Genomic DNA, 11,518 nt, shown 5'->3' on the forward strand with positions numbered 1-11,518 from the left:
AAGCAGAGGAACCAGAGGACACTGATGCTACGGCGCAGGTGTTTGAGGCCCTAGAATGCCACACCCAAGCAGAGAGCGTTAACTACTGGATCACGAAGCAAGTCCCACACCAGGGTTCAGTAGCTGCGGCTCCCAGGCTCTAGAGCAGAGGTTCAAAAGTTGTGGCACATGGGCTTAGTTGCTCTGAGGCATGTGAGATTTTGCTGAATCAGAGATTAAACCTGTGTCTCCTGCATAGGAAAGCAGATTCTCTATCACTGAGGCACCAGGGAAGACCCAAGGTATTTTAAATTGCACAGAAATAAAAGTGTTAGTTGGTCAGTCATGTCTGACTCTGCGGCGACCCCTTGGACTGTAGCCCGCCAGGCTCCTCGCTCCATGGAATTCTCCAGTCAGGAATACTGGAGTGGACCATTCCCTTCTCCAGGGGTCTTCCCAACCCAGGGATCAAACCTGGGTCTCCTGCATTGCAGGTGAGTTCTTTACTGTCTGAGCCACCAGGGACAAGCCACACTGAAATTCATGTGTTTTTTTTTTTTTTCTCTCTCTTTTTTGTCTGCCCCTCACTACAAGTTCCAAAAGGAAAGAGCTCATTGACCACTGTATCTGTAGCTTTTAGAATATTCCCTGGCTCAGGAAATATCTGCTGAGGAATAAATCTTTCCTTAAGTAGTTAACAACTCTCCCAACTATTCTCCAAAAGAGAGATAACAGGGCAAGGCTGCACAGAGCTGGTGCAAACATTTCACAAAGTGCTTAATTTTATAACTCCAGTGTTTTGCTAAAGTTGGAAGGAGAATGTATTCACTCAAGAAGACAGAACAAGAGGTGAGGAGTCATCTTCTGATTCCACAGCGTGGGTGTGTGCTAAGTCAGTGCTCAGTCATGTCCGACTCTTTGCAGCCCCATGGACTATAGCCCACCAGGCTCCTCGGTCCATGGGATTCTCCAGGCAAGAATACTGGAATGGGTTGCTGTGCCCTCCTCCAGGGGATCTTCCTCACCCAGGGATCAAATCCATTTCTCCTGGTCTCCTTCATTGGCAGGCAGTTTCTTTACCATAGCGCCTCCACAGCATCAGCTGCTTTTGTTCTCGGAGGAGCAAAAAGAACCTTGTTTTACAAAGAAAAGAAAGTGCTTCTGGTTGGCTGAGACCTGGATTCCTGGTCCAGCCTCTGGGGAGCAGTCTCCTCTCTTCAGGCTGGCTGCTTGCACAGGGCCTCGGGGGAGTGAGGTGCTCTTGCTTCTTAGCTTGCTCCCCCTGGGCTCCCTGAAGACCACAGAATTCTCTAGAAAGCTTGGGTGTGGGTGTTAGCACACCTGGTCTCCTCCTGGCTCAGCCCGTGACAGTTGGTGAACCCATGACCCAGATCTTTTCCCTCCCACAGGACTTTGGTAAATATTCACTATGATAATAAAAGTCACTGCGATTGTAGACATTTCTTTTCTACTAACCCAGGTGGAGTTTTCTTCCTCTTCTTTTTATGCTCATCCCATTACTGTTTAATCAGTGTGGACTTTCATGGCTACAGGGAAGGGATGTCATTGAAGTTTCCTTTTTACTTCAACAGCCTTAGGGGACTCCTGGTGGAACCCTGGTGGCTCAGATGGTAAAGAATCTGCCTGCAATGCAGGATACCTGGGTTCGATCCTTGAATCGGGAAGATCCCCTGGAGAAGAGAATGACAATTCACTCTTTTCCCCTGGAGAATCCCACAGACAGAGGAGCCTTGCGGGCTGCAGTCCATGGGGTCGCAAAGAGTCAGACATGACTAAGCTACTAACACCGGGGACTCAAGGCACAGAGAATCATGAGGACACAAGAGCAGGGTGGATGGGGTGGGGAGTGGGCAAATTTTAAAATACTTCCCTGGTGGTCCAGTGATTAAGAACTCACCTTCCAATGCAGGGGATACGGGTTTGATCCCTGGTCAGGGAACTAAGATCTGCTATGCCATGGGGCAACTAAGCCCACGTGCTATAGCACACAGAGAACCCTGTGTGTCACAGTGAAGACCCAGCACAGCCAAAGATAAAATAAAATACTCCCCAAGTTAAGGAAGAAGGAGGCAATTTGGAAAGGACAGAGGGAGATCTTAGAACAGACATGTCCTTGAGAAAGGATTCTTCTGACCACACTGTTCTGAAGAGTTGGGTGAGATCTGAAGTATGGAAGGAACTGTACCCCATTTTCCAGGTGGACAGACCCTGGCAGTGCCCCTGCACCCCAGCGTGACACAAAGGCTGTGGGAGGTGGCCCAGAGAACACAGACAAGAGCAGGCGCTGTGTGGCTGACAGTAAAGAACAGACAGAAAGGACAGGAAGGCAGAGGGGGGACGTCTTGGCGGATTCCAATGTACCCAGGGGATGTCAAGGCCAAGAGGATTCATGCTGCTTCTCAACTCTGCTCCTGGGGAGCCCTGGGAAAAGGAGTGGAAAAAACGGCAAACTGACCCCTTCAAAGACCTGCCGCCGGCAGAAAGGGAACAGGAAATAGCAATTCAGATCTCATTTCTTGCACACCTGAGCTACGTTGGCTGTTCCCTTGTTTTAATAGCTCACTCACATGATGTTTACTATGTATTTCACATTAACCCAGTCACAGCCATAATGCTATGTTGAATGTTATCAGCACTCTTACTTCCCATATGGGGAAATGGAGGCATAGAAAGGTCAAATAACTGGACCAAGATCAGACAGAGATGGTGAGCGAGCTGGGACTTGAACTGACAGTCTGGGCTCGGAGCCCATGATGTCAGCTGTCACTCTGCTGCCTTCTTAAGATCTTTTTTGGGTACCCTATGAAGTGCTTGAAAAACAGTTTCCTTGCATCCTCAAACCATTTCAGGAGGTGGGTATTCCCTGGGTGGCCCAGTGGTTAGGACTCCATGCTTTCACTGCTTTTGTTGCCAGGGGCCAGTGTTCAGTCCCTGGTCAGGGAACTAAGGTCCCTCAAGCAGCAAAAGAAAAAACAACAATAAAAGCACAATTCTGGTGACTTCCTGGTGATTCAGTGGTTAAGACTCCATGCTTCCACTGCAGGGGCCACGGGTTCCATCCCTGGTTGGGGAACTAGGATCCCCAAACTCTCAAGGCTTGGCCAAAAATCAATCAATCAAACAAACAAAAAAACACACCACACCATTCTGGGAGGTGAATGTTTGCAGTAGAGAAAATTAAGATACAGGGTAAATAATCACTTGTCCCAGGTCACAGCCAAGTTTTTAGGCAGGATCTGGAATGGATCTGGGGAAACTCTAAGTAAGGCTGGTCTAACAACAAACCATCCCCAAACATAATGGTTACAAACAGCTATTTGGTTATGCACCCAGATATTCTGTGGATCAGGAGTTGGAGGTGGCTTGTCTCTACTGCACTATATCTCAGGCCTCACCTGAGAAGATTCAGTTGCTGAAGATGACCCTACCCTCTGTAGGCTCCCTTCACTCACATGTCTGGAGGCTGGAGACAGCTTTCAGCTGGGACTTCCGCCGCACCAGAAGTCAGACCACTAATAACACGTGACTTTCTATGTTGACTTTCACGTGGGCTATCTTGAACTTCCTCACAACAGGGTGGCTGGGGTCCAAGAACCGCCAACAACAAGGTACAAGCACTTGGTGTTTCAGGAAATACCACTTCCGCCACAGTCTATCAGTCATGGCGGTCACAGAGGTCCTTGTGTGTTCAGAAGGAAAAGAGTCCTATATCCCCCAGTTGATGGAGGGAGCATCAAGGTCGAACTGTCAGAAGAGCTTGTGGGGTGGGATCTGGCTATGGTCATCTTTGGTAAATACAGTTCTCAAACTTCACTGCATGTTTGAATCTCTCTCTCTCTTTTTTTTTTAATTGGGGTAGAGTTGATTTACAATGTTCTGTTAGTTTCTGCTGTACAACAAAGTGAACTGGCACTACATATACATATATCCCCTCCATCTTGAACCTCCCTCTCCACCCTCATCACACGCATCTAGGTCCTCACAGCATGGAGCTGAGCTCCCTGTGCCATACAACAGGTTCCCACTAGCTATGTTTCACACACAGCAGTGTCTTTATGTCAATTCCAGTCTCTCAGTTCTTCCCACCTCCTCTTTCCCCCGACCCACGTCCACACGTTCATTCTCTACGTCTGCATATTTATTCCTGCCCTGCCAATAGGTTCATCTGCACCATTTTTCTAGATTCCACATATATGCATTAGTAGATCATATTTGTTTTTCTCTTTCTGACTCACTGTTCAAAGTCCCAGTGCCCAAGCTGCACTCCAGGCCAATGAAATCAGAATCTCAGGGGGAAGGAGCCAGGAATCAGTATTTTCTTCAATTTCCGGGTGATTACAATGAGGCGGTCTCCCATGTATGCAAAGTTCCTGGCACAGTGTCTGGTTCGTGAACAACTGATATTTTTCCTCCAAGTGTGGACACTTATGACTCAATACACAAAGTTGTCATAGGTAGTACCCAGGTGGACTTAAAATTATGGTTAGGTATTTCTTTTTACAGTTATTTTCTAACTATGACAAGTGATTGTGGGCTTCCATTTTTGAAAGTTATGTAGTTTCCTTTTAAATATATTTGAGTAAAAAAGTAAGAAGGTAATTTTTTAAATGCTTAGTAAATAATGGTGCAGCTTGAATGCCCATAGGGCAGAAATCACAAAACTGTGAAAGGCAAAGCTGGGAAAACCCTGAGACAGTTCATCAATAACAGTATCTAGGACTAGGACTGTTATTATTATTAATAGAACCACTTTTAAAAAAATGCTACTTGAGGGACTTCCCTGGCAGTCCAGCGGTTAAGAGTCCACATTCACTATGCAGAGGGCCCGTGTTCCAGCCTTGGTCAGGAAATTAGATCTCCCGTGCCTCAACTAAAAAAGATCCCACAAGCCACAACTAAGACCCAGCGTAGCCAAATAAATTTTTAAAATAATTAATTTTTTAAAAGTGGAACTTCCTTGGTGATCCAGGGGTTAGGAATCTGCCTGTCAATGCAGCGGACACAAGTTCAATCCCTAGTCCAAGAAGATCCCACGTGCTGCAGGGCAACTAAGCGTGAGTATGGCAACTGCTGAAGCCCCTGCACCCCAAAGCCTGTGCTCCGCTACAGGAGGAGCCACTGCAATGAGAAGCCCACGTACCACAACTAGAGAAAGGCTGCCCACAGCAACAAAAAATTAAAAAAAAACAAACTTTAAAGTGCTCATTTAAAATCAACTTCGGGTGATCCTGAATTAAAAAGATATATATATATATCTGAGTGCTGGCCTTTAGAGAAAGGAGTGGACAGACAAGGACAAGCAAATACAGAGCCCCACAGCGTCTTTCCAGATTCTCTGCAAGGAGCTGGGAATCCTTTGAAGTGTGGCAACCTACCTGGAAATTTCCATAAGCCCCTGAGGAAGAAAGAGAGGTCAGTCAACTCTCCAGTTTTCAGAAGGAACCCAAGAAACTGGGGAAACAGGTATTACATACAAGCAGGAGAAGATAAAGAAAGGAGTGGAAGGGAAGAGGGAGGTTCTGGAGGGTTCTTGTCCTGATTGGATCCCCAGTCCCCCTGTGCGTTTAAGCCAGTTCCACCCTCCTGCACTCCCCCCAGGCCCATCCTATAAGTCCAAGAATTATCTGGTTCCTGGAACCTCCCAAGCAGAGGCTGTGCCAGGGAAGGGTGGGACCAGGAGTTGTATGAGGGGTCGTGTGTGGGGCCTCCTGGCAAGTGCGGATCAAAGGATCCATTACCTGGGGAGTGACCACACCCAGCGAGACACAACCCTTCCCAGCCTATTTTCTCCTTTGAAGCTGAAAGAAGACAGGATAGTCTCAGCAATTGACAGAGGAAGGAAACAGGCTCAGACCCGAGTAATTGACCAGAAATTAACTAGCATCTAGGATTCCTCATGGTCAGTTCTTCTCAGGCATGTAGTCACAAAGAGAAAAACCTGGCTTTGAAAATCAGACAGACCTGATTTAAAAGTCTCAGCTTCTGCAGGTTGTGCCCGTGTGACTTTGATGAAGTTACTTCTCTTTTACAGAAACTTTGGTTTTCTGGTCTGTAAAATGGGATCAGTAATACTCTACCTGGCTCCTAGGTGGCTCAGTGATAAAGAATCTGCCTGCCAATGCAGGAGACACAGGCGATGCAGGTTTGATCTCTGGGTCAGGAAGATCCCCTGGAGGAGGAAATGGCAACCCACAACAGTAGTCCTGCCTGGAAAATCCCATGGACAGAGAAGCCTGGTAGGGTACAGTCCACGGGATTGCAAAGAGTTGAACACGTGTAAGCAACTGAGCACATAATACTATGCCTACTGAGTTATTGTGAGGATTAAATGGGGCAGTACCTATAAAACATGCGTCACAAGAGTAGTATCCCAATGCATGGGAGCTGTTGCTATGCTCTTCTGAAGCTGACGCATCAGCTCTATCCTAGGCAGAGAGCTACTGCCAAGTGCTGCTCCTGCCATTTGACTCCTGAGTCCAAGAAATGACACCGACCCTAAGGCCTGGTTCCAATCCTACGAGGGTCGTTTGTCCCTCCTCCCAGGGCGTACCTTCAACCAGGTCCTGGTAATGTGGTAAGCATCCAATAAGTATTAAATGAATGAATAAATAATCTGTCATGGAAAGAGGGGTTTGAAGGGAAATCTGAAGGAGCTAAATGTCAAAATGACTGAGATTCTGGGCACAGGCTTGCTTACCTTGGAGGCAAGCAGCAGGTGGTTGAGGGCAAATAGGAGAAGACTTTGAAGAGCTGAGCCTTACAGGACTGGTGAGAATAAAAGCATCTCAGATAGAAGGGACCAGAAAACAGAAGCTTGCTCAAGGGGCAGGTAGGAGAGTCAGATTCCAGCTCACATTAAGGAATAACTCTGGGGGCTTCCCTGGCAGGCCAGCAGTTGACTCTGTGCTTCCAAAGCAGGAGGTGCTGGCTCCATCCCTAGTTGGGGACAAGGTTGGACTAGATGCCTTTTTAAAAGGAATTTATTTGGCTGCAGCACACAGGATCTTCAATCTTCATTACAGCACGTGGGACCTTTAGTTGTGGCAAGCGGGATCTAGTTCCACAATCAGAGATTGAGCCTGGGTCCTCTGCACTGGGAGTGCAGAGTCTTAGCCACTGCACCACCAGGAAAGATATCTTTTAAAGTCCTTCTCAGGTCAGAGATTCTAGGAGAGTTATTAGGCAACTCAAGGGAGCCTGATGGATAAAGGTTCTTAAAGGTTCAAGCTGGTCTTAATCTGCTGTGCATCTGTTTCTGCTCCAACTGCTGCCTTATTCCTTTGTTCATATTCTTGGGTCCCTGAGAACAATTGATTCCAAGTTTTGCAACCCAGGGTTTAAATGCAGTGGACAGGAGAAAAGGATAAAGGCTATGCTCAGGGCCAGACCGAGGGGTTTTCTCCATCCTGTACCCCTTATTGCTTGCTAGTTTCTTCTAATATTCACTCTCTCCTGCTTCTTCTTCTTTTTTAAATATTTATTTGTGTCTTAGTTGCAGCACGTGGGATCTAGTTTCCTGATCATGGATCAAACCCAAGCTGCCTGCATTGGGAGCACAGAGTCTTAGCCCCTTGACCCCAGAGAAGTCCCTCTCCTACTTCTTTTAATAATAAAACTCTCCCCCAGTTTGGGCTAGCACGTGGCTAAGTAGTTATATACTACATGCCCCAACCTCTCCTGTAGTTGGGTGTAGTGATATGTTTAACTTCCGAGCAGATGCAATTTGTTCTGCTTTTAGGTTATGGCCTTAAAAATATATTATTGTGGCCTCCACCAGTCCTTTTCCCACTCTATTTACATAAGCTGAATGCAGATGAAATGGCAGGTACTGGAGCAGCTAGGTTGGAGTGCAGAGTGGTAGCCATGTTTGAAAAGTGGCTGAAAAATGAGCCAGAAGTAATTGAAATCCTTGACACGATGGAGCTGCCACTTTAACCCCAGAGTACCAACCCTTGGAACTGCTTTGTGACACAGAGAGAACTTTCTATCCTGCTTTGTTCGAGTCTTCATTACAGCAGCCTGAGTCTCTTTCTCAATCAACATACCCTACCAGCTCCCAGCATGCCTCTTACTTACTCCACATTTTTTCTGGAAGTCTGGCTCTAAGACTGATAACACTGGATAAGAATTTTCCTGCTCACCTGACTTTCCAGAACACTGTCCTGGCGGCCCCCTTGGCAAAGGGACCTACCTCACACTTGAGGACAATAAGAATCCTTGAGCCCTGAGTAACTTGGGGCAAGTCCCTAAATGTTTTAAATCCCACTTTTCGCCATTTTGCAGATGGCACCAATAAATAACACTCACTTCAAGAGGTGGTTTGATACAAAGATGACATAAACAGCAAGTTTGTTGTTCTAAAAATGGAGAGGAGCTGAGGAGGGGGCTTGTTTCATGGGCAGCATCTCAAAGAAACAGAGGAAATTCTCATACACCTCATGAGAAACCACAGAAACAAATTCACCCAAACACATACATACCAAAAGAAAAAAAAAATGCTCACCTCTACGCCCATACAAAATTAGAAACACCCCTCCCAGACACGTAGCCCAAAACAAACACTCACCAAAATGCTCTCATTGGTTCATGCAAATGCAGACACTTGCAGGCAGAAGTGTGCACCCAAAAAGCCACACAAAGAGAGAGAGAACAAAAACACACAACACAGACAGTCGGCAGCTGCTACACTTTGTTTATTGTCACCGTCACCCTGGGGAGCTCCGGTTTCTTCTTTCTTTTTGCAGGGAGGTACCTTCTTGACTCTGCCTCTGTCTATGCTCTGCCTCTTGCTTCTCATCTTGTCCTTTCTCTGGGGCCGGGGGTGCTTCCTCCGTGGTGCCCCCAGAGTCTCAGTCAGGTGGGGTTAAGTCCTGGGGTTGGGGTGGGGCAAGCAGGCCTGGATCCCGCCCCCAGGGGCTGGCTCTTCCTCAGTCCTATTTCCATTGCTGTGGGTGTCCGTCCTCTGGCCTCATCTGGGGGAAGGAAAGCAGCAGGTGAAAAATCCAGAAGCCTGGGTTCTAGTTCTGCCTCTCCTGTTCACTTGCTCCATGACTCCAGAGAAAGACCCTACCCTCTCTGGGCCTCAGTTTTCCTGTCTGTAAATCAAATGTTGCTCCACTTGCAAAGGGTCCATTTCTCCCTTTTTTGCTCTGGTCGCTAGGCAACTCAAACATATGTCTCATTTTATTCTATGCTGAGACAACAATTCTTAGCTCCCTCCTCCCCGCCCAACCTTGTACATTCAGGTCTGTCCCGACCAGGCAGAGGGACCTGTACAGGTGCTGGGGGCCCCTGACTCCTTACCTCCAGTCCTGTCTCAGGGCCGTGCCCCTCGCTTTTTCCGCTCCGTGTTCTGAAGCTTGGTCACCAGCTTCCTCTCATGCCCACCAGGGCTGTGGCGGTTGGTGTTGATGGCGGCTTCTCTCTTGCTGCGACCTTTCCGGCCTCCCACTCCTGGGAAATGAGGCGAGAGTCCGTGGTGAGGTGGGCAGAGGTGTGAGGCTCAGGGGGTACGGAGGGCAGGGGTGGAAAAACCTTGGGTTAAAGTCGGGAGGCCGGGGATCGTCACCATATAGATTTAGGGCAGTCTTTGTCCCTGCTTCCGCATCTGTGGATTGAGGGACTTCCCCCTCCTCGTGATCTCCAAAATTCTAGAAGTGTGTAAGGTCCCAAGGCTGAGTAGGACAGCACTCACTGCATGAGGGGTTGCGGGGAAGGGGGTAACTCCACGGGTCAAAGAAACAGGCTGGAGAAGGGTGATGAGTGGGCAGGAGCCCAAGGAGGGATACTAGTTTGGGTAGGTGGGCTTCAGTCCTCTTGTGAGGGTGGGCATTGGAAATGAAAGGATCCGGAAGGTGGCGGGGCCAGGCCTTACCCGGGTAAGAATGAGCCAGGCTGTAGAGGTCGTACTCGTCTAGGACGGCATCTTCATCCTCTAGGCCTGGGGGCTGCCTGGATGGGCTGGCTGCTCTTGGGAAGGTGGCCATAATGTCTATCTGTCTGTCTCTCCCTCGCCCGTCTTCTAAAGCTTTGTTTGTGTTTGGTTTGCTGACACTGTTCACTGGCCTCAATTTATAAAGCCAAGTCTCCTCCTCAGCCCACAGTCTGGCTCCAGCCCCTCAGGCCCGGTCTGATGCAATCTGGCCTTTTCCCAGAACCCAGACCAGTAAGCATCAGTCACGAGAGAGAGAGCGGGGTGGGGGTGGGGGCTGGGGGGGTGGCGGGGGGGAGAAGAGCTGGTCCCGTGAGTCCCAGCCCCCTTCGCCGCCTCCTCTCTCACCGGGGCTCGCCCAGCTGGGTAGTTTTCCACGGAGGAGATCCCCGCCCCTCAGAGGGGAGGAGGTAAGAGACAGGGTTTGGGCATAAACAGTGCTTGTGGTCAAGGCCCGAAGGGAACTGAGGGCCTCACCTGGCTGACTGCTTCCTTATCCATCTCCTGCCCTCTGCCCTCTGCCACGTGCCCCTCCTGGGCTGGGGGTCATGGCCACACAGCTGAGCCCCACCCCACCCACTTCTGGCTCAGATTCAGGACCCTGGTGGCAGAACATGGAGTAAAGAATGATCCAGGAGAGGGTACAACCCACCATGTGTCATGTCACTGATCCTCACACTGATCACACCCAACCCTCCTTTTTTTTTTAATATACAAAATATCCTGGAAACCCCCCTTAACATCCTGAACTGGGGGTCCCTAGGTTATCTCCCTCTCCTGAGAGGGAGACTAGCAGAATGGTTAAACTGATTCTGGAGCCAGATGCCTTGGATTTAAACCCTTGAACCACTACTTCCTGTATGACCCTGGACAAGTCAATTTACCTCTCTGAGCCTCTGTTTTCTCCTCTGTAAACTAAAGGTGATAGATAGTAATTGTATCTACCTCATAGACTTGGCATTTGTGCCAAGTCGCTTCAGCTGTGTCTCACTCTTTGCAACCCCATGGACTGCAGCCCACCAGGCTCCTCTGTCCAGGGGATTCTCCAGGCAAGAATACTGGAGTGAGTTGCCATGCCCTCCTCCAGGGGATCTTCCCGACTCAGGGATTGAACCCATGCCTCCTGCATTGGGAGGAGGGTTCTTTAGGACTCCACCTAGAGTTGGGGAGAAGATCAAATGAGATAATCGATGGCAAAGTACTTGCTACAGTGTAAACTGCATTGTATGAATTGATCACATAGTTTCCAAATAATTGGATCGAATGCCCTCCTTGAAATGTAAGAGAGACATAAAAGGAAATCAATTTAAAATAAAATTATACACAGGGCTTTCCTGGTGGCTCAGTGGTAAAGAGTCCACCTGCCAATGCAGGAGACACAGGTTCCATCCCTGATTTGGGAAGATTCCACATGCCAGGGAGCAACTAAGCCCGATCGCTGTAACCACTGAGCCTGTGCTCCAGAGCCCGTGCTCTGCAACAAGAGAAGCCACCACCATGAGAAGCCCATGCACCGCAACTAGAGAGTAGCCTGCACAGCAACAAAGACTCAGCATGGCCAAAGATTTAAAAAAGAATAAAACCTTT

General features: G+C 48.5%; 1 protein-coding gene across 1 annotated transcript; it reads right to left on the reverse strand.

Annotated features, from left to right (window-relative positions):
* Positions 1 to 8,676: 8,676 nt before the first annotated feature.
* NUPR1 (nuclear protein 1, transcriptional regulator) lies at positions 8,677 to 10,271 on the reverse strand. The gene is made up of 3 exons (XM_061401569.1): positions 9,875 to 10,271; positions 9,304 to 9,453; positions 8,677 to 8,972 (listed from the first exon to the last, which is right to left on the reverse strand). The coding sequence occupies exons 1-2, from the start codon at positions 9,984 to 9,986 to the stop codon at positions 9,317 to 9,319; spliced, it is 249 nt and encodes an 82-aa protein (XP_061257553.1). The 5' UTR covers positions 9,987 to 10,271; the 3' UTR covers positions 8,677 to 8,972; positions 9,304 to 9,316.
* Positions 10,272 to 11,518: the final 1,247 nt, after the last annotated feature.

Source organism: Bos javanicus, chromosome 25 (genome assembly GCF_032452875.1).
Source record: "Bos javanicus breed banteng chromosome 25, ARS-OSU_banteng_1.0, whole genome shotgun sequence".
Lineage (NCBI taxonomy): Eukaryota > Metazoa > Chordata > Mammalia > Artiodactyla > Bovidae > Bos > Bos javanicus.

Bases quoted from the DNA above. Each gene is read 5' to 3' on its own strand.
- NUPR1 (XM_061401569.1), bottom strand. From the start codon at position 9,986: ATGGCCACCTTCCCAAGAGCAGCCAGCCCATCCAGGCAGCCCCCAGGC. The intron at 9,454-9,874 runs GTAAGGCCTGGC...CTCATTTCCCAG, and splicing joins CCTGGCTCATTCTTACCCGG to GAGTGGGAGGCCGGAAAGGT.